The 22,131-nt window shown below is 31.8% G+C and overlaps 2 protein-coding genes across 6 annotated transcripts; one reads left to right on the top strand and one right to left on the bottom strand.

Annotated features, from left to right (window-relative positions):
• Positions 1 to 13,876: 13,876 nt before the first annotated feature.
• LOC123221836 (muscle M-line assembly protein unc-89-like) lies at positions 13,877 to 16,017 on the top strand. 3 transcript variants are annotated; one of them, XM_044644755.1, is made up of 3 exons: positions 13,877 to 13,994; positions 14,167 to 14,207; positions 14,494 to 16,017. In XM_044644755.1, the coding sequence occupies exons 2-3, from the start codon at positions 14,172 to 14,174 to the stop codon at positions 15,751 to 15,753; spliced, it is 1,296 nt and encodes a 431-aa protein (XP_044500690.1). In that variant the 5' UTR covers positions 13,877 to 13,994; positions 14,167 to 14,171; the 3' UTR covers positions 15,754 to 16,017. The 3 variants fall into 3 exon arrangements, with proteins under 3 accessions (XP_044500690.1, XP_044500689.1, XP_044500691.1); XM_044644756.1 differs by having other exon boundaries at positions 13,905 to 14,028; XM_044644754.1 differs by having other exon boundaries at positions 13,888 to 14,207.
• Positions 16,018 to 16,799: 782 nt separating this feature from the next.
• Positions 16,800 to 21,914, bottom strand: LOC123221777 (transcription factor PIF3-like). 3 transcript variants are annotated; one of them, XM_044644685.1, is made up of 8 exons: positions 21,092 to 21,914; positions 19,740 to 20,964; positions 19,548 to 19,652; positions 19,364 to 19,429; positions 18,990 to 19,055; positions 18,306 to 18,890; positions 17,279 to 17,345; positions 16,800 to 17,107 (listed from the first exon to the last, which is right to left on the bottom strand). In XM_044644685.1, exons 1-8 carry the CDS (start codon positions 21,235 to 21,237, stop codon positions 17,097 to 17,099), a joined length of 2,271 nt encoding a protein of 756 aa, XP_044500620.1. In that variant the 5' UTR covers positions 21,238 to 21,914; the 3' UTR covers positions 16,800 to 17,096. The 3 variants fall into 3 exon arrangements, with proteins under 3 accessions (XP_044500620.1, XP_044500621.1, XP_044500619.1); XM_044644686.1 differs by having other exon boundaries at positions 17,216 to 17,345; positions 19,740 to 20,975; positions 21,092 to 21,913; XM_044644684.1 differs by having other exon boundaries at positions 17,216 to 17,345; positions 21,092 to 21,912.
• Positions 21,915 to 22,131: the final 217 nt, after the last annotated feature.

Genomic DNA, 22,131 nt, shown 5'->3' with positions numbered 1-22,131 from the left:
GAGACATAGTTGAAACAAACTTAGTTAAAAAGGCAACATTTGTGCTAGAGACTTAGTCAAAGTTATATTTCATTCTTGTTCACTTGTTAATAATATGTCCGTTAGAGCCTATGTTTTGGGAGGTTGTTGTTTGATATTTTCAATTAGCAGAGCCTTTATATGAGATTGTGATAAATCGACTAAAATCATCAAAACTTATTTCTTTAGTTCAGTTAATTACAATATAAGATTGGTAACTTCTCAATTTTTTCCACCATAGCTCCTAGATGCTCCGCTAGAGTAAGAGGCCATGGCCATACAAAACCTAATCCTAATAATTCTCAATAAAAAACCTATTTTTATTGAAGTAAAACAGAATAATTATGTTAAAGACATGATCTTGATTTGATAAGAAATGATATCTACTTAAGGGAGAATTAAAAAAAAAAAACTTTTAGATGTTAAAAAGATATGTTATCTTACAAAATTCGTTTCGTTGTCTTTAAGTAAAGGATTGATCTAGATTCTTATATTATTGATAAATAATAAATATGTATCATCGTTATTACTGTAACTAATCCCTGATGATAACTTGTTAGGTGTTATACATGTGAATTTGGATGAGGAGTTTGACCGTAAAAAAGATATCATATTTTAAATTATGATTAAATATTACAAGTGTTTAATTTTCACCTGCAAAATTGTTCATCATGTCCGTTAATTTTCACTACATAAAAAATGCCTTCAAGACAATGTAGGCAGACCCACCCATATAATATATAAAAATAAGGGAATAGGCATCCATTATGACTTACGTACAGCAACACGACAAAAAGAAATAGTGAAAAAAGAAAAATTATGGAGCAAAATTGATTTGTTTATTTCTTGAGGGAAGAAGCCAAATGGATGACAAAATATTCTACGCAAGATATGCAAACATCCAAAACAGTAAAATATTTTAATTAATTAATTTCCTTAAACACGTTTCATATTTTATTCGAAAGAGACTTTACTTGATAATAATAATACAAAAAATCTTATTTAATCACTTTGTGGATGTGTAATAGTCTATCTCTTTGTTGTGAAATTATGAACCTTCCTTGACGTTTAGCAATGTTTAATTAACTCTTAATCATATTTATTAAACAAAGACTCCTTGAAAAGATGCTTGTAATCTCCCCCATAACTCATCATGATGATTGAAGAGATAACTGTAATAAGATTATTCTGTAAGAGGAATATGAGCTGCTTCGTTTTTTCTGAAGTCAACTGTACGTTCATTATTATTGGTTTATTCTTTTTCTTCTATTTCTTATTAACATGTCAGCATCGCTGTCATTTCCATTTTATTCATCCTTCCCTTAATCATCTTTTGCTTGTTCACATATGTACCCCCTATTTAAAAAATTAGGGTTTTGTTATGGGAGACAGCGCTGTTCTTTTACAAGTCATCAATATTTTAGCTAAATAGATATTGTCTTTTTTTTTTAAATAGAAATCTTATGAGTTGAATCATTCATTTGGGATCAAACTAATTTTACTAAATAGGTAAAATTTTGAATCGTATAATCGATTTTATAATTATTGTTCAAATATTGTTGAACTATTTAAACTCAAAATCTCTTATAGATGAAACTTTTTCATTGTCATTCAAACTATTTTTTGCAAATATTATTGTTACTAGTTTTTCTAACGTAAATTGGAAGGAAATTCGCGCTGTTTAATTTATTATTATAATAAAACTAGCTAGCCTCTAAATTATTGTTTCTCCATTACTTTTATAAATTAAATTAAATTAATTGTGCCAGCATATTGTTTGTGGGGAATGTATGCCTGTTCTTTATCTCTATCTTTATCTTTATTTCTGACTCTGTCATCAAATGATTAGAGCTTTCAAACAAGCACTATGAATTGATTTAAGTTGAACAAGCCACGTATATGAATACTTTATACAGAGACAAAATAAAAAAAATTGTTTGCCAACACATGCAACACGTAGAGATAAAGGTCAAAAGAAACTAAATTATGGGTCAAGTAGCCGATCTCAATTCATTTCAGCCACAAGAACTAACAAAAAATCAAAATGTTTCAAAGACCATGTTCACACGAATTCTTGGGGAAAATCTAATACAAAATAAAATTAAAGGTTCTCTGCTGTGTCTTCTTTTGGAATGGCTGAGCTGGGTTTGTTTTGATTAGGCAAAATATTAATCAGAAAACCCCTTTTAATGACGGCGGGAGGATGCCGAAGAGTTTATATGTAGCACCAACAAGGAAACAACAAATTAAATAGAAACCATCTAAGAAATGAATTGGAGGCTCAGAAGTTCTAGCGTAGTTTTCTTGAATTATAGCAAGAAATTATTGAGTATCATTTTTGCTTTGAGGACTTCTTTATGTGAAACAAACTCCAAAATAGAAATATCATCTTCAACTGTGTTCTCCTTATCATCAGTCAAAATCTATGGACTAGTATAGTTTTCTCCAGGGTAATTCAATAAGTACTCGACATCCATTTCATCTCAGTAATATGTTTTTATTATCATTTCAAGCTTTTGAATGCCTACACCATCTAAAGGTTTATTTAAAGCCTCCAAAGAAATGGTTTTCACAGACCAAATTTTGCATTGCCGAAAGTTAACATCTACTATCCAAGTTGAGATTGCAAAAATCATTGCATCCAACATATATTTTTTCTGGAAAATAATTAATTACAAGGCTTCATAAACGTGATAACAATTTGAACTCAAATCTTCTCCTTGAAAATTCTAATATTTCAACAGTTTTGCTTTTTTTTTATTACCCCATGTTGACTTTCTTTCTTCATAACTCTCCATAAGAATACAATAAGATCAACGACGATAATGCATCTTGAAAGTTCTTACAATGCATCTTGAAATCTCAACATGAAGTATAATAAATCTTAGTTGCTGTAAGATTTTATTTGATTACATGTTCATAAGCAAATTAACTAGAAGTATGTACAATGGATGTATATTATTGATTAGTAAGTACATTCACGATTTTATCAAGATGAAAAAGTAGAGTGAAACTTAGTTATTAAAAAGTAAATTAAATTGCTAGTCTGATTGAATAAGAAAATAGAAAAAATAAGAGATATTTTAATAAACTATTAATTTATTAAATAATACTTCACTTAATCAATAGATTTCTTTAGTCTAAGGCTATTAATCTATAGGAGTTTTACTGTTTCTTAGGTTAATCGAGTAAATATTGTCTGTGCATAAGTTTGATATATTTGTTTCATAAAAGAAGTCAAATCTCCATAGCTCTTCATTATCATAAAGTGGAATGTTTTGGTAAGAATATTGAGTAGGGTCAGTTTAATTAGCAATTTGAGTGATGATTTGATTTAAACGTAAGGAAATGATAATTTCTTGGTAAAGCAATGATAGTTTTATACCTTGTGTAAAGAGTTATATTAATTTTATATGAAGCCATTGGGAATATGGGATTGAAATTCGTGTTAAGCTAGGCAAGATCATTACGAGATAAAAATCATTTAGAGATTTGAAATAGAGGGAGACATAATCCCCATGTCCTTGAAACTTGAGATGCTTCATGGTTGTTTTCATTACCCTTAAATTCTAGGAGAAAGAATAAAGGGACTTTATTTGAGATGACTCTTAACGCAATCTTTAATAATGTTTAATTATAACACATCTAGGAAACATAAGCACATGGATATCTAATGAATTCGGTTAAATCATAACTAAAACTTAATCTTTTTTTTCATGTATGTCATTAGTCTTATCGAAGCAACGTTGTGATGATAACACAAACGTGAATGTGAATATCATGACATGGCTTACCATTTATGGAAGCTTTAGGAACTTGATTATAATCATTAGTTAAAGGCCAAAGGGCTTATTCCCACCCAAAATATCATGTTTTTCCAAGTTCTTATCCGTTATCTTTGAAAATCTCATTGACCCCCCCTCCCCCCCAAATAAGAGGTTAAAGTTAACAAAACTCTAATCTCTTAAAATATTATCTCTTTTTCTCTCTGAACTTTAAAAACTAACTATTTCACATTTAGGTCAAGTTTTAAAAAATAACATTCTCCCCCTTAGAGTTTAGTTTTTAAACTTCGATGTCATCTCTGATGTCATCACCAGCGGCCTCTCCCTCCCAACTCTTCCTCTCCCTTTGACAATCTCTCTTCTCTTACACAGACCTCCGACCGGTGTGACTGAAGCTTGAAAGATAAAGCTCTTCGTCTTCTCGACTTTAATTGCACTAACCAAAGGTCCAGATGAGAAGAGAGAGATTGTCGAAGGGATAAGAAGAGTTAGGAGGGAGAGGCCGCCAGTGATGATGTTGGAGTTTGAAAACTAAACTCTAAGAAGGGAAATGTCATTTTTTAAAACTTAGTCTGAGAGGAAATGGTTTGCTTTTAGGGTTTAGGGGGGGAAAGGAAATAAGATTTAAGTTTATTTTTAATATTACATATAAAATAATGATTTTGCCCTTAAAACTAATAGACTTAACCACCTATAGGTAGGTAAATAAGATTTTCAAAGATAAGAAATGGAAACTTGGGAAAACATGGTACTTTGGGTGGGAATAAGTCCTTTGGCCTTAGTTAAACTCACTCCTATGAGTTAGAGATATATATTTCGCGAAGAGATATATATATGATAATATATATATATATATATATAGTTTTGAGTATATAATTAAATATTTAGATAAAATATTATCATATAATTATATATTATTTATTATTAATTTGAAATCATTCCATCATATAATGATACTATAGTTATTACTATCATACGATACGAAACAGATAAAAAATAGTATGATACATGAGATGTATCGAATTAATGCAATACAATAGATGTATCATATGATACGATACGTATAATATGATACGATATATATTATTGATATGAATTGATACACTTTTAAATAAAATGATGATATAATAGTGGTGTATATAAAAAAATCTTAAATTTTGAAGAGTGTTTGTAATATTTTATAAAATGATTACCAGTCAATTAAATTTTTTATTATTTTTTTATATTTTATTTTTGAAAATTTGTATCATACGATATGATACAATATTCATACACAATACAAAAAATTAGATTTTCAATATATGATACGATACACGATTGGATTATCATGGATAATATATTATCTAAATATTTAATTGTGTGTTTAAAACTATATGCATACAATTTATTGATTATTTCCTATATGCGAAAGTTAAGCTTTATATCTGGTTAACAATGAGTTTCTGAATCAAATTACATTTATAATTAGTATCAATTTGAATTTTAATGATAAAATATCATCATATGATTAAATATTATTTTATTTTTAATTTAAAATTACTTTTATATGATGATATATCATTATTTATAAATATTTATATAACTACAAATAGTTTTATGGTAAAATTATATATAGACTATGTAGACGTGGTTAATTTGATAGGGTGAAACATAAAACTAAATCAATATTATCTAATTCCAAAAGATACAATTATAGTGAAATAAAAATTGACTATAATAACAAGGAATCAAATTATGAAAAGGGGTTAAGGGCTTTAACCCATATCAATAATTAAAAGCATTGTCGGGTTGAAATGTTTAGGAGATACCCCCCATCAAGGAATAATTACACATTAGCTTTTGCTTTGTTAGTGGGGAAATGATAGTCAACTTTCTTGCCACATTAACGTGATTGCTTGAGGAGGAATTTAATTAGTGTCCCTAGCCAACTGCCTATTAGTTTGATTGTTTCTGAAGGGGGTGGGGGGACTTTTCAAGAATCAATTCTCAATTCTAATTCTCCATCAAAGATGTGTCGGCCTCTAATTGGAGTTGTTTAATTTATATATTTGCCAAGACATATTTTCAATGAAGCGTTTGTTATGTCTATTCAATTTCGCTAAAGAACAAAGCTTAGTAAATGCACACTTACCGGAATCTAATAAATGTCCCTAGGCCTAATAAGCTACGCATACAGATTGTCGTCACTTCTAAATGCTTTTGAAAAAGGAAAAATTGTGCAAGGAATGAGCAATGCATATAATGGGTTAATTTCAATTCGGAATCCTCACGTGACTCTATTATATGTGTAAATTTGTGGGATAAAAGATTTTCTTTTTGTCGATTTGTGTGCAAAAGAAAGGAAATAAAAAGTGGAACCTAAGGTTTGATTAGTGGACATATGATGAAACAAGAAACATTCCAATTAGAGGGTATAATGTTTAAAAAAATACAAAAGGAGCAATTCATTATAAAGAGATATTCATCCCCCATATCTCAAAATATGTCAATGGAAAGGTGAGAAGACAACTAGACATCAAAAGGTTTATTCGTTAGTGTGATCTTTTGAATGAAATTCTAGAAACCCCCCAAGGGGCAATTAACTTTTTAATAAAGGAATACTTTTCAATGTCAATGAATAATAAGCCCTCCAAAGGTAGTTTGTTTGCAAAGGTGGGATGTCCATCAAGAGAGCATGAGCTCAAAATTTATTAGAGATATAACAACATTAAAGTTTTTACTTACCTAAGTACTAATTAGTAGACAAATATTATTTTGACTTGTAATTCATAAAATAAACTTCAAATAAATATATATTTTTTTAGAAGTTACGAAACAAGAAATAAAGGTCAAATCCACAAAGAATAAGAATAATCATTTGAAATTAAAAAAGTTTCTATTATTAGAGAATAATCTTTCTTAAATTCAACATTCATAATTGCATTGTCGTTGCTCATTTACCATATTAGAACAATGACAACACATATTATGCCATTAATCACTCCGTTGTCCTAAACTTATGTGCAATGTTACATATACATATTTTGAGTACATAAAATAAATATACAGATGGTATGTTATCATATGATTAAATATTACCTTATTCTTAATTCAAAATTATTCAATTCTGTAATGATACATCATTAATTTGTCTACAAAAAATTGTGCACTCAAAATATATATACATAATTTTATTATACTTTTTATTGTGCACACTTCCACACCAACACATTGCTTTTTTTTTTTCTCAGTGACAAAATTTTTTATTTCACCTGGTGTGCATGAATTTTGTCTCAATGGAATCTCACCGAAGAAGAATTATTATTAGATTTATGACTATTATCAAGCGCATTGGAGAAGTTAGTCCTAGTCAAAATTTGCAACCTCCTTCACTCGTTCACTCGTTGAAGACTAGAGATTTTGGCTCAAATAGCTGGACTGATAGGCACAGTCATACATATATATATATATATATATATATATATAAATATAGTAAGTGATAAGATGATATCATACATGATAAAAACACATTGCTTATACTAGGGAATTTTGGAACCCTAAAGATTGTCAAAGAAACCTCGCGTGAGATGTATAATATTGTTATATTACTCTCTATATTAAATTCTTTCTAAATACATATTTCGAGTAATATGTCAATTTACATGACATTCATGCTTAAACAATGTTTTTATAACAATAATAAAATTATGTGGAAATATTTTTAGTACACAAATATAGAAACTTAATTGAATTTAGATATGAAAATGTATATTTAGTTATTTTGTTGTCGTTATTAATAATTCATAGGATTTTAAAGGAAAAATGAAAGCTTTTTCCAAGTATTTGTTAATCCAATTTCTCGAAAGAGTGTTTATAAACTATACTCAAATCGCTTATACACTTTGTTGTACTTGATGAAGCATAAAAATATTCATCAAAGTTACCTATTGAGGATTTATCCTAGTAGTTACAGCACATAAATCCAGATTCTTGACAGCAATTCCGGTTCCGTAAAGTCCAAAATCTCCAAGACAAAGTTGGTATGAAATCAATTAAACTTATGAACAATAATAAACACCTTATCAGCAGGCCAGGTTTTAACCATCGACACCATTTCTCGTCAATCTGCAACACTAAAAATACGTATTCCTCAATGTTGGCAACAAGAACCTGTCAAAATTGAAGTAAATTTACTGTCAAAAGTATCCAGTGAACAACATCAGAAGATTCTCAAATACGATAAATTTATTGACAACCCTAACTAGCACATATTGCAAAAAATTCGACCACTAGAAGTGATAAGGAAAAATCATTAAAAAAAATATATGATTTAGTAATAACAACTATTAGGGGAAGAAAATAGAAAAGCTCAAAATCTACTATTACCGTGCATTAAAAAATTAATGAAAAAATGTTGTCATAAAATTTGAACCCAAGTTCAATAACATGGGCAAGGTGCCAACAATTATAGTTTATGTGACATATTATTGTAGAAAGGCCAAATGACATATTCCCACCCAAGGTTTAGTTCATTGTCAAACTCTCACCTACTAAGTTTTGAAAATTCAAATATTCACCTATCATTTGTTAAAATTAACAAAATCCGTTAATATAAAGGGTTTTTGTGTTCGGCCTTCATCATTCGTTTGTCAATTTGGGAGTGATAGAGTGTCAACAAAACGAAGAGAGAGCGTTGATAGAATGAAACCAATTCCGGTCACCGAAGAAGCAAAGGAAAAGAAACCTTAGGATGGGGGCAAGGGGAAATTGTTAGTTTTTAAAATTATGGGAAAATAAGATAAAATTTTATTTTTTTAATATTACTGATGAAATAACAATTATATCATTAATATTAACAGATTTTGTTAACTTTAAAAGCTTACTAGTGGTATTTGGATTTTCGAAACTTAGTAAATGGGAGTTTAATAATATTAATACACTAAATCTTCGGTGGGAATAAGTCGTTTGGCCTAGTAGAAAAGCTACTAACATTTTCTACATCAAAATAAAAGGTTCATGAAAACCATGTTGGTGGTTTTGGAAAAGTTGATTATGTTTTTACATAGAGGTTGATGGGTTTTTGCATTGAAACATTGATGTAAAAATTAGAAACATTGTCAAATTCAGCTGCAAGTTTTTTTTTTTCTTTTTGGACATTGAAAAATATAGGGAAATTAATTAAAATAAGCAAAATTTTAAGCGTTTATACGTTTTTAGGCCACCCTATAAAAGTTTTACCAAAATAAGCAAATCGTATTTTTTTACCCTTTTTACCCTTATATTGAAAACCAAGTAAAATATTTTTTCTGAGAATGTGCGTCGGTTTATGGTGGTTACGATGGTGGCTAGGGATTTTACAGTGAAACCCTAAATATGTCGAATTATATATATGAATGTTTTTGAATGTTTCGAACGCTTAAAATGATGTAGTTTCGATGTTAATGGATGTTTGGAAGTGTAGCCGTTGAGAGACAAAAGCGCACAAATTTACAGTGTTGCGCAAACACTGTTCACACCGCACAAAAGTAGATATCATAGTCTGTGAACAGGATTTTTGTGCAATTTTGCAAGTGGTTTGAGCTATGTGAACAGTGTTTACGTAGTTTACGTGGCATTGTAAATTTACGCAGTTTGCGCGACACTGTAAATTTGCACGCTTTTGTCTCTCAACGGCTACACTTCCAGACATCCGTTAACATCGAAACTACATCATTTTAAGAGTTCGAAACATTCAAAAACATCCATATACATAATTTAACATATTTAGGGTTTCACTGTAAAATCCCTAGCTACTATCGTAACCATCATAAACCGACGTACATTCTCAGAAAAAATATTTTTACTTGGTTTTTCAACATAAGGGTAAAAAGGGTTAAAAAAATACGGTTTGCTTATTTTGGTAAAACTTTTCTAGAGTGGCCTAAAAACGTATAAACGCTTCAAATTTTGCTTATTTTAATTAATTACCCTTGAAATATACACATACATAAAATGTATGAAGAAATCTCACTTGAGGAGTTTGTTCTGTAATTGGTATATTCAGAGGCTTTCCATAAGTTGCACAAGTACAAGAATATATTTGTGTCTTCACATTGTGTGTTGCCACTGCCTCTAAAACTATGGTGTTTAATGTTACATTATGATAGTACGTATAGAGAAATTTTTTATGAAATTTAGTTACCTGGTCTTTAACAAATTGGCTCGCAAAGAGGTGACAATGGGTTGGGTCAGGCCTGAGGCTTGTATAGTAATAGACCTTACGAGCCAACGGACCCATAAAAAACATGAAACTTATGATCTGACTCTATATATATAGGGTCGAGCTAGGCCACACAATAAAGGGCTAGGCTCGGACCTATAGCAATAGGCCAAGTCGAGTCTTGCAATAATGGACCAATTGATTAATTTTAATAAAAAATAAATTTTTATATTATAATTATTATTTAATAAATTAATTTTTAATTTTTTAATAATTATAAAAACATTAGTAGACTGACTCATAGGCCTTGTGTCTAGGCCAAGGTTCGAGCTAGAACAATAGTAAGGCAGGCCATTTTTTCACATTTGAGATTGACTTGATTCGTTTGACATCTTTGTAACTTAACCAAGTTAATACGGTATAACATCTGATTGCACGCAGGAAGACTCATTGTACAATGTACCATGTGAATTGATTGATCAAAGGGACCCTACAATGTTTAAAACTATTAAATAAATTCACAGAGTTATAGAAAAATTAAAAAATGAAAGGAAAAGAACATCAGCTTCACAGTTAAAACTCTTGTAGTCATTCTTTAGTCTCTGTTGGCCTACATTAAATAAATACACAGAGTTATACAAACTTTTTTTTTTAAATAACCAGACTGTCTATATTTATTAAATAGATAAATTTAAAATATAATGAGCAGATTTATAATTATTATATTAGATAAGTCAAAATTTTATAAACATGATAAAAGTTCAAATCTAGACCTTCCCTTTAAAAGTTCTAATGTTTCATCAGTTTTACTAACTCTTGAATCTACATAAAGGGATTTGAAAAGACCAAGTAAGATTTTAATTTACATTAACTAAACAAAATTGATTCAATCCTAATTTGCAAGATATATGCTTAAAGTATAAATTACTAAATTGATATTTTTGGTTATAATAATACCCAATATGCCCTACATTCTGAATCAGTCAAATTTTCAAAATTACTTACATTGAAGTGACAAGTCTTATTCTCTTAAAATCTCCCTGAATGAGACTCTTTTATGAGTAAAATTATACTATTAAATTTATCAGTAAACTATTATTAGACTATTTAATTACTTGATTTTGTTAAACCGAAATTCTAATTAATTTTAACTCATATTAGGAATTTTTTTAATATCAGACAACTTCAACAACCGTAATATAAATAGTTTTACAATGATTTAAAACCTATCGGCAAATACCAATTATTATCATTGTAATGTATTATAACCCTAAAAAAAATATATTTTCAATCTTGTAATCCAAATATAAAAAATAAGTGTAATAGATATATTTGAAAATTTTCAAATCCTTTTTGAAGTTTCAAAATATTTATAGTAGTTTTATTTCTACTAATATACCCATATTATGCTTATTAGCAAAAAATTCTTTTTCAAATTAAAAAAATACACAGTAATTATGAATTTTACTGTTGCTTCTCACGTAATTTCTATATAGAATACCGATTCTAAAATAGTTGAGTTTGTGCTTGTTTACCTATTTAATTTTATATAGATTTGACATATTTCTTTTCTAAGTATTCCCTTATTGTCGATCATAATTAAAATACTTCAAATTTTACATATTTGATATATTTCTTCATCTAATCCATTTTTAAGTTTATTTTAATTAATAAAATACTATCTTACTTGAAAATTTTACCTCTTTTTTGTCGTTCTTATAGGGTTGTTATACTTCTATGTTTGCCTATATATAGTTTTGGCCATGCTTCGATTTGGAATGTCAAGATCTTTTGATTGAAAAAAGGAAATAGATCACACATTTCTTTCCTTTGGGTCATTGGGGAAAGAGGAATATAATAGCCATTGGTCTTGAAGTGTAAAGAAGATGATCATCGAACTCTAAAATTCAAAGAATCTATTGTGAAATTGAGTATAAAATATTAGATATTTTAAAGTTACGAAATTTTAATAAATACTGATATGGATAAAATAATTAAAAAAATAAGTGAATAAATATAAATAGAGAGAAAATCGATGAAAAGGGCCGTAGAGCGAAATAGATTAAAAAAAAAAAAAGATTAAAATGATTTTCAAGGAATGAGAGGGGTTTAAGGCGTTTTATGGTAGTGGGTTGTGAGGGGAAAATGCAAAACCCACCAAAAATTTGACTATTTACGAAAAAAGTTATTTTTTATTAATTTTACCGTAGGCGGTTGGACGGATCTCTAGGCTTGGGCCTTGAGAACTTTCTAGACCCATTCTGCCCCCCTGTAGGCCTGGCCCAACATGGCTGTGCCACCCTAGGGATCAACCTAGCTTGGACCCGGGCCTCAAGGCCCAGGGCTTTTTCCCTGGCTCAAGCAACAATGGGGAAACTTTTGAGTTAATTATTATGTATATAGTTTTATGGCCAAAAGACTTAATCCCACCTAAGGTTTAATATAAATTCAAACTCACCTCTGTTAACTTTTAAAAATTTAAATATCTATTTGTCTACTAAATTTTATTATTACTGCCAAGAATAAAATCATCTCCCTTCTCTCTTAGATGTAATTGTCTTTGTCTAAGATAAAGATCAATCATCTTTGTCTTAGACAAAGGTCGTTTGTCTTCATCTCATACAAAAATGATCGGAGAGAAAAAGGAGAGTGACGAAGAGAGAGAGAGTAGACGATCGGAGATGGTGAATGGTCACCAAAGAGAAGGAGAAAATAACCCTAGGAGGAAACAATCACTCTTAAATGAAATTATTAGATTTTTAAATTAAGAGGAGAAATGTAATAAAATTTTAATTCTTTAATATTTTTAACTAAATAAAAATTTTACTCCTAACAGTAATAATAAAATTTAACAGACAGTTGGACTTTTAGATTTTAAAAAATTAACAAATGTTGTTCAAATTTCAGCTTATTGACAAAGAAAAGACACGAATTCGACTATTAGCAAACAAACTAAATACACCAATTATAAAAATGCAATAAAATGGTCCCCAAAAAGCTTGTTTGATAGTAAATGGTGGATCACATTAATTCAATTATTATAAACCTTTTTCAACCTTCTTTAATTTTCTCTTTTCTTTTTAGGTTAGAGGACTATTTCCCACTTAAGTTTTAATGCAATAACAAGTACATACTTATAAGACTTGAAAAATCTAAAAACTCACTTATAACAAAATTTTTGTTAAAAATATCAGTAATAGTTAGAAATAAAACTATTATTTATTAAAAAAATTTAAAAATTAAAATTTTATCACATTTTACTTTCTAAATTTAAAAATCTCATAATTCCCCTCCAAAGTTTTTAAGTTTTGAAAAGTGACCATTTCACCTTTCCAAATCCTTAGGTTTTCTTTCTCTCCTCACTGGCAACCATCTCCGACAACGACAACCTTTGAAAACTAGACGAGAGAGCTAGCGCCATCTCTAGTTGACGATTCTTCGTCTTCATTAAAGAAGAGATGTTGTCTCTTCATTAATGGAGACGAAGAGACAACATCTTTTCATCAACAGAGATGAAGAATCATCAATCGAACATGGCGTCGGTTCTCGCATCTACTTTTCAGAGGTCGTTGTCGTCGAAGATGGTCGTCAATGAGGGGAGAAAAGAACCTAGGAATTCGGGGGGTGAAATGGTTATTTTTCAAAACTTGAAAAACTTTGGATGGTGGGGAATTGTGAGTTTTTAAATCTAGGGAGTAAAAGTAATAAAATTTAATTTTTTAAATTTTTAGTAATAATAGATTTACTCCTAACCCTTACTAATATTTTTAATAGAAATTTTATTATAAGTAGATATTTAGATTTTTCAAACTCTGTGTGTGTATTGTCTTTACATTAAAACTTGGGTGGGAAATGGTCCTTTGGCCTTCTTTTTTAAGATAAAGTTTATCCTAGAATCATAATCATGCAGCCCAAATTATCATATGTGACATACACTCTTTTCACACCCTGTTACTATTTTTATTATTTTTCAACAATTTTTATGTTCATTTTCCAAGTTTGATTTAGAAGTGGTAGGTAGCAGTAGTAGAAAGTTCTGATTTTGTTGTCAGTAATTGTTTTGATTGTTGCATGTTTTTGCTGTAGTTTTTGCATACTTTAATTTGGTTGTTACCAACCATATCATTCTTTTTCTTTTGCTTCAATTTAATTTAATTTTCTCTTTCTATTTCATCTTCAACTCAGTTCCCATGGCTACTGAGGCTGTATCTTCTGAAGCTCATCGGGTATGCTTCGGGTTTTTTTCCTTTGGTATTTTTTTAATAAACCCTTGTCTCTTAGAATAATCTTTAGCTAGAAATCAACTGAGAAAGTATGATCATTTGTTCTGTTACATAGAGGAAATTATAATCCTTTTAATTAATCCATATTTAGGTGATTGTGTTGATGATTTTAACAATTTGAGACCTAACAAGATGATATAAATCAGATGCTAACAGTATGAAGATGGAAAGTGTTTTCTTGATTTTTTTTTTTTTGTTTTAATCAGCAGTTGGGTTTCATTGATTGCAGAAACTTGAAGAGAAGGTGGATGATTTTGTTGTTTTAGCATCAAAGGACCCCAAAGTGCAAGGGGCTGAGGATGGGAAGGTTAAGCCTTCAGTACTCGAGGCTCTGAAAGACTCTATTTCTGATGCTATTAAGAGCAAGCCAGAGGAATCTGAAGAGAAACCAAAGATTGTTGAACAACTGAAAGAAATTGAACCAAAATTAGATATGAAATCTGAGGAGGTAACTGAAAAGATTGAGACCATCTCCACAGATTCAGGAAAAATAGATTCCCCCGTTCCTAAAGTTGAGGCAAAAGTGGAGGCACAACCTGAACAGGTAGCTGAAAAGGTTAAAATCTTGTCTGAGGAGGTTGACAAACTGGACTTGGTAGCTCCTGAAGTTGAGTCAAAAGCAGAAAGGCAATCTGAACCAGTAACTGTGGAGGTTGATAAACTGGTTTCGGTTGTTGCTGAAGTCGAAGCAGAATTAGGAGGGCAATCTGAAGTGACAGAAAAGGTTGAGACTGTATCTGAAGAGAGCAAAAAACCAGTTCTGGTTGTACCTGAAGTCGAGGCAAAACAAGACGCACCATCTGAAGTTGCGCCTACGGAAAAAGATGAAGAGAGCTTGGTTGATAAGGTTGAGGAGAAAACTTGCAAAGAAGAGGAAACTAGTCTAGGCATAAGTTCAGAACAAGTTGTTTCAAAAGATCAGGAACCTGAAGCTGCTGTGAAAGAAGATGTAGTTCAATCTTCTATTCCTGATGTCATAGAAGAGAAGGAACCAAGTGGAGTTGGAGCTGCTGAAACTGTTTCAAAAGAGGCAGTGGTTGAGGATTCAACTCAGCCTATTAAAGAGGAGGGTGTCAAGAGCACTGAAGCTCGAGTTACTGAAAAGATGTCTCCAGAAGAGAGCACTGGAGAAGATAAAGAAGTGAAAAATGGGAGTGAAGAGATGGCAAAAGATGAGAAACCAGCCATAGATGAAACAAACAAAGATGGGAAAACAGAAGAAAAGCTGGATGATGCCACTAAAGCTGTTAGCAATCCGGCTGAAGAACTCCCAAAATCTGAGTTAAAAGTGAAGGAAAGGGAGGTCTCCAAGGATGTGGATGGTACAAAAACATCCCAGAACCTGCCAAAAGAAGCTCCTGCCAAGCCTACTCAAAAGCAGTCAAACAACCTTATATCAAAGGTGAAACAGTCACTTGTGAAGGCAAAGAAAGCTATCATTGGAAAATCTCCAACTTCAAAAACCAAGAGTGATGTGAACGCCAAATAAGGCATTCCACTAGGCAGCTTTGCATATTTGTATCATTCTGTGTTGTGCAGTTTGTTGGTTGATTCCCTCTCTATACATAAAAGCTTTAGGTATTTCTGCTAAATATTGTATAAAAAATTACTGCAAATTTTATTTTCTTTTACCCTATTCATTTCTGATGTATAAATACTTTGTGTTAGGGGTTGGATGCAAGTATTATCAAAGAACAAGAACTCGTCAGATTTTAAGATTTAATAATAGATGCTTGTTATAGTTTAGTGATCATACTTTCTCTTCCATGTATGAGTGCATTGCTGTTATTCATTTAGTTCTATGGATTCTTTGCAAAGTTCAAATTCTCATATACTGATTGTGGACATAGTATTTAAAACTATATCATGAATTGATTGAAAAGCTTATCAGAATCTCTTTGGACCACATTCATTAGCTTTAACCCTCAAGATACTTCTCCACGGTTCCAATTCTACTGTTTTGTAATCGATTGATGGGACGGTTAATTTATTGACACCACATAAAAATTCAGTAATCTCTTAATGTGGAGACTGATATGGCTCTTATACATTGCACCAAACTGATCTGCATGATCATAAACTTCCAAATGCAGGAGAAGGAAGTTTGGTAGAATACAGATCAGTTTCGCTGACAGATATGGCTCAATGATAACACTACTAGAAAGGAGCCCTAAATCTGTATTGCTTGAGAATCACTTATTAGAGCTAAAGTTTGTACAAAATTGAAGTGGAGGACAATGATCTTCAAGAATAAGACTAACAGATATGATATAACATACTATCATTAACAGACAAACCTGCAGGCTACTTCATATTATAACATCTTTCTGGATATAAAAGTGCAGGAGCACTATGCGATGATTCGCAACATCAATTGCTTCAAGATGATCACATCGAAGCAAGATATAAATAGATAGCCAAATATCCTTCCTTAACTATACCATGTAAACAACACAACTATAGAACTTCAGTAATATTCACATAGAGAAAAGCTAATCATAGAGCTTTAAAGGGAGAAGAGAGGGAGAGATGTGTACTGGAAAATTACTATGACTTAACAATTCAAAGAATGTTACTCAATATCTACAAAGAAAAAACATTCCAATAAATGCTGTTGAGGTACATATTCTACTCTTTGACATCGCATTATTTCATGTGTCATGTAAACAAATGAATGTACATGCAAAGGAGAGCATTTTGAGGATCCTCAACATACCAAAATCTGTGCAAATTGTTGTTGTTCTGTCCTGTAATTAGAGTTCAAATGGTTATTGTTGAGATACCAGCTAAATCGGATTTCTCTCATTTAATCAAAATTTTCAGAACTAGCTGTCATTCAAAACCTGCAAAAAACAAGCAAGCATTTAATTTATCCACTCCTTGAAACACAATTTAGTGATATATCACATCAATGTAAATGTAAATCATCTTAGTCACAAATAAACACTCACAGGCTGCTCTATTAGGTACATTATCATTTTTGTTTGGAGAACCTAAAGCCCCATGGCCAGTACCTTCTGAGGTTTGACTATTATCTTGCACCACAGTACGCTGTCCTAATCTTCCATTTGTTGCTTGACACTGGAACAGGAAAAATTGTTAGTTTGACTACATTCTGGCAAGCTAAAAAGGAAAAAGAAATTTGGTTTATCCATCCAACAAGATACTTGCTAGGATGAAGGAAAGTTCAGGAAGTTAGCAGAATATAACCGAGGTTATTGTTTTCCACATTTTAGAAGTAGCAAATGATAATACCTATGCTCACAATTCAATTTTCTTAACTAGAACTGGAAATACTCTGTATTGATGAGCAGATGCATATTTTCCCTGAAGTCATGCCAATCAGTTAATTTTGAAAATGACATCGACTTCATGGGATGAGCATTGCTGTCCAAGTTACATTCCTAAATTGTACACATAGATATTGATAGAATATTCTATGAGCTTCTCTGCTTGTCTATGAAATGATTCAGTGTCTTCATAATTCTTCTTCAACTATGTACAAACATATTTTTAACGCCTATAGCCTAGAGTGCCTGTTAAAAAATTAAAAGGTCTAAACCGTCTATATGCCAGCCGCAAGTTTGCCTCCAACTAATAGAAGATCAAAATAGTTGTATGACACATACTGAAGAATCAAACTCCAAAAAATAGCCAGGAAAGCACATGTTAAGTACAGGAAGACGGGAATTAAGGATAAGGAGAGCTAGAAAAAGAGCTAAGGCTTGCAATTTTTGCTTTCATAAGACCTAAAGAATGGCCCTTGTACATGAAACTTTGACAGAGAAATCTTCAATATGATGACTTACCCTATGCCCTTTCCTTTTGTAGCCACTTATTATTTATCTTCTCTGATTCAGACACATTTATATTTTGACTGCACAATTCATTCTCTCTTTCTCATTTATGGGGACCTAGGACCAAAAGGCAACCATTGCTTAAGAAGGGCAGAAAATAGGTTCTTAGAGAATTCAAATTCCGCATTACAGAAGAGTGCACGTTAATCTCTCAGCATGTAACTGTATGATAAATTTCACTAACCTGATTAGATATCTGATTCATTGAACTATTGGTGGTGGTGTTTTGCAATGTCTTATTCATTGAACTACTGGTAGTGCTATTTTGCAATGTTTGATTCATTGAACTATCAGTAATGACATACTGCATTACTTGAGAACTGTTGTTCTCGATCAGATCCTTTGAGGTTGAACCTCTAGCTGAATCCAAATTATCCAGAGGACCTACTGTGCCACAGGCATTCAGTCCCATGGCTGACTTCATAATAGGCCCTCCTGATAAAGGAAAGGGTGCATGTGACATTGAGACGGGATGTCCTTGACCATGAAGCCCAAACAGCTGGAAGTTAGATCCTGCCATCCCATGTAAAGCAGTGGGTCCTGGCACTGGCAGGCCTGGAAAATGTGCTCCATGCAATGGAGGCACCTGAACCATAGGATAACCAGAAGATCCACCATTCATATTGGGCATACCAATTCCATAACCAGCACTCATTCCCATTGCAATACCCATCTGTAAGTAATGAGCCATATGAGCTGCATGCATTTGTTGCGCTGCTGATGGAAACGCCATTGGTGGCATATACAAACCAGCTCCCACTGACATAATCTGCATAAAATTGGTAAGGATAAAATACAGTTACTTGATTGTTCAAATTTTAGAAAGTTAAAAATAAATCATTCAGCTAGAGGGAGTCTTAAAGTTTACTTGAACTTGGAGTTGAAGTGATTTCAGATACTCAATGGCCTCATCAAGCATTGAAGCTTTGTCCACCTTAAGCAAAAATGAAAAAGTCAACAGAACTGTAAGTTACAGAAGCTATCAAGCGTCTGGTTGTTGTTGTTCATTTACTTTAATTTGAAAAATAAATAAATGTGTGCAATATATGGAACCACCAAAAGTTCAGATTAAAATAGATATTAAAAATATGATGAGTATACTTGACCTTTCAGTTAAAATTTCCACAAACGGATATGCTCAAACAATGATTTTAAGCTTCAATTTGATAATAATGATTTTACAACTTAGAGAGGTTATCAAAGAACCAAATCAATGACTTCCAATAAATTAAATATACTAACCTTATTACAGTTTGGTATAAGCTCTTGTAAAGCACGCATCTTTTCATTAATCCTATCCCTTCGCCTCTATTATTGCAGTCCAAATGATAACAAGTCAAGAATATGAGACATGATAGAATGCAAGATGGTAATGGACATAAAAGAGCTCTTAGTATTAGTATTCTGCTCGAATGGTCATCCTCACCCTTTCGGATAAATTATGAACTTCTGCAGCTCGGCTTCTCTTAGAGCCAGTACCCACTCGAGTGGAGACTGTTTTCTTTACACCCACTGATTCTTCTTCAATATCCTGCACCAAAATTGTCTTTCTTATTATCAGGAAGAAGATATAATATTTGGCCTACCAGCAAAGACTAGCATACACCTATTAACTCACCTCATTAGGACATTCAGGATCCTCAGTGTCACAATGTTTTCTTTTCAAATTATGTGTTGGATCATCTGAAGCTCTCTCTACACTGCTCCCTGAACACAGAGAAGCAGCAGCAACTACAGGCTCTGTAGTCTTCTCACTGTCCAACAGTCCTTTAGTTGCACTTTCGGCAAGAACTTGATTATGGTTATTATCATTCTTTGATGCCTCTTCTTGGTCTACCTCACAAGATTCAGCAACAACTGGTTCCTCAGGTGGCTTAGCTTCAGATGGTTTTACATCAGTTTTAGGACATGCAACCACAGGGTGGCAAATGGAACTTGCTCCTTTTCTTAAACCACTACTCAAATCATTGACTGTCGATTCTATAGTACCACTTGCAGCGGGCGCCTTATCCTTACTACCCATCGTTTCTATCCTTGATAAACCAGAAGCATGAGGCAAACCAATACTCTGAAGATTAGATTTAAAAAAAGCAGAAGGTCGTTGGAAATGAGAAAAGTTCATCAAACCGGTGCTATTGGAAGGCATCCTTGGATCTTGCCTCTGCATCTTTATATCTGGAAAACTGCCAGCTGAACTAGGGGCAGAATCACCAAAAACAGAACTGTGGGTCGAATTATTCATACTATTACCAATATTATCAGGAACTCTTGATCTGGGATATGGAAATGAGGTTTGGCATTGCTGGGATGACGACTGGTATGACTGACTAGTACTAGTCTTTGGTCTCGTAGCCTCACCATCTCCTACTGAAGAAATCTTTGACACATTTCCATGCTCTAAACTTGCATCATTATGTACTGAATCGGTATTGAAGTCTCTATCAAACTGAGTGGTGCTACTTTTCTTATCAATCGAAGTGAAATTATTCTGGGCGGAGAGATCATTTCCAGTGACTCCAGACAACTCAGGCAAGAAATCTGAACAGTATTCATGTTGTAAAGATTCATCAATAGGATAATTCAACCAAGGAACCATGTCATCATCTTGATTCAAACTAATTTCACCAGATGGCACCAACATCGGAATCTCATTCAACACTGAGTCCATTGTCCCAAACTTTTCAAACTTGGTATTGCTCCCATTTCCTATATCTTTGTCTCTAGTCTTGGCTGTGTGAGATGGTAAGCTATTTGATATAGGGCTCTTTCTGTTCCTACTAGACTGACCCTGCATTAAAATCTGGCCATTCTCCCATACTAGTTCAAGAATGTCATTCTCAGGTCTGCATTTAATCTCTCATCCAAAACAAAAATAAAACAAATCAGAAGGAGATTATAAGATCATTATTCAATAACATAAACAACAAAAAGAACTAAAAAGGAATAAATATAGAGAGAAATTGAATTTACTCATAAGACAAATCGGTTGATGTAGGGTTCTTGTCCTGCTTTGATGAATCAAGCTTCTGTTTACTTATGCGATAAAGCTCAAACAAAGGCATGATTGAAACAAAGAATTTAATTTTCAGAATAGCCCCATAATCAAAATCATGCATATAGCCATTATTGGTACTTTTCACCCCCAAATTTTTTTTTTCTTGTATGTGAACTGTTCAATGAACCCAGAAACATATACATGAAGCCAAGCAAGTTTCAAGACAAAGAAGCCAGAACAAAAGCCCCCACAATAAGACAATCCCAATAACTAATTTTACAGTTACAAATTTACTTAAACAAAATATTTCTTTTGAAACAAAAGTCCTCTTCAGATACACTATTAAAATAAAAAAATTGTTATATAGATAAAAGTAAAGTCAAACCAATTCTTTAATCACTCTTAAAGATCCAAATTAAGCTCCTTCAACAATTTGTTTAAAGAAAAATCCCAACCCTTCCACTTCTCCAATCATTATATCAAAATCCCAGATCAGATTTTCAGCATTCAACAAATTCAACTAATCTTTCAAATCAAAGCATTAAAATAAAAATAAAAAAGTCCAAGACTTAAACAAGAGTTGAAAATGGACAAAAAGGTTGAGAAAACCTGAGAGTGTTCCTGGAAGAAGTGAAAGTTCACGAATCCAAATGCATTGAAAACGTCAAAACTGAGTTGTAGTTCAAGTAGATACAGAAAATAATTGTCAAAAAATTTAATCTTTAGAGTAAGTGGTTGAAGCTCGAAGAATGAGAAGTCCACTATGCATGGTAGAAGTATTCCAGTGTCAACGTACCAATTAGTTGTATGTAATTATCTTTGCAACTATTTGACAACTGATTTCATTTTGGCATGTAAAAACTTATATGTAATTTGACTGTTGAATTTATTTTGGTATGGGCATGGCGGCAATGATAAAGTTTATGATTATAATCAAAAGGGTTCGTTGCAATCTTATTAACAAGATGACTTTCTAAGTTAGATGGAGGAGGGCCATCAAATATGGTTGGGTTCT

The sequence above is a fragment of the Mangifera indica genome, chromosome 7, assembly GCF_011075055.1.
Source record: "Mangifera indica cultivar Alphonso chromosome 7, CATAS_Mindica_2.1, whole genome shotgun sequence".
NCBI lineage: Eukaryota > Viridiplantae > Streptophyta > Magnoliopsida > Sapindales > Anacardiaceae > Mangifera > Mangifera indica.
Note: the sequence above shows the minus strand (reverse complement) of the source record. Positions and strands in the feature narration are given on the sequence as shown.

What these genes read in the sequence shown, in the direction of transcription:
- LOC123221836 (XM_044644755.1), top strand. Translation starts at nt 14,172, where the DNA reads ATGGCTACTGAGGCTGTATCTTCTGAAGCTCATCGG. An exon ending in TATCTTCTGAAGCTCATCGG is followed by an intron (nt 14,208 to 14,493) that starts GTATGCTTCGGG and finishes CATTGATTGCAG; the next exon opens with AAACTTGAAGAGAAGGTGGA.
- LOC123221777 (XM_044644684.1), bottom strand. Translation starts at nt 21,237, where the DNA reads ATGCATGATTTTGATTATGGGGCTATTCTGAAAATTAAATTCTTTGTT. An exon ending in TTATACCAAACTGTAATAAG is followed by an intron (nt 19,056 to 19,363) that starts GTTAGTATATTT and finishes TTTTTGCTTAAG; the next exon opens with GTGGACAAAGCTTCAATGCT. An exon ending in CACTTCAACTCCAAGTTCAA is followed by an intron (nt 18,891 to 18,989) that starts GTAAACTTTAAG and finishes AATTTTATGCAG; the next exon opens with ATTATGTCAGTGGGAGCTGG.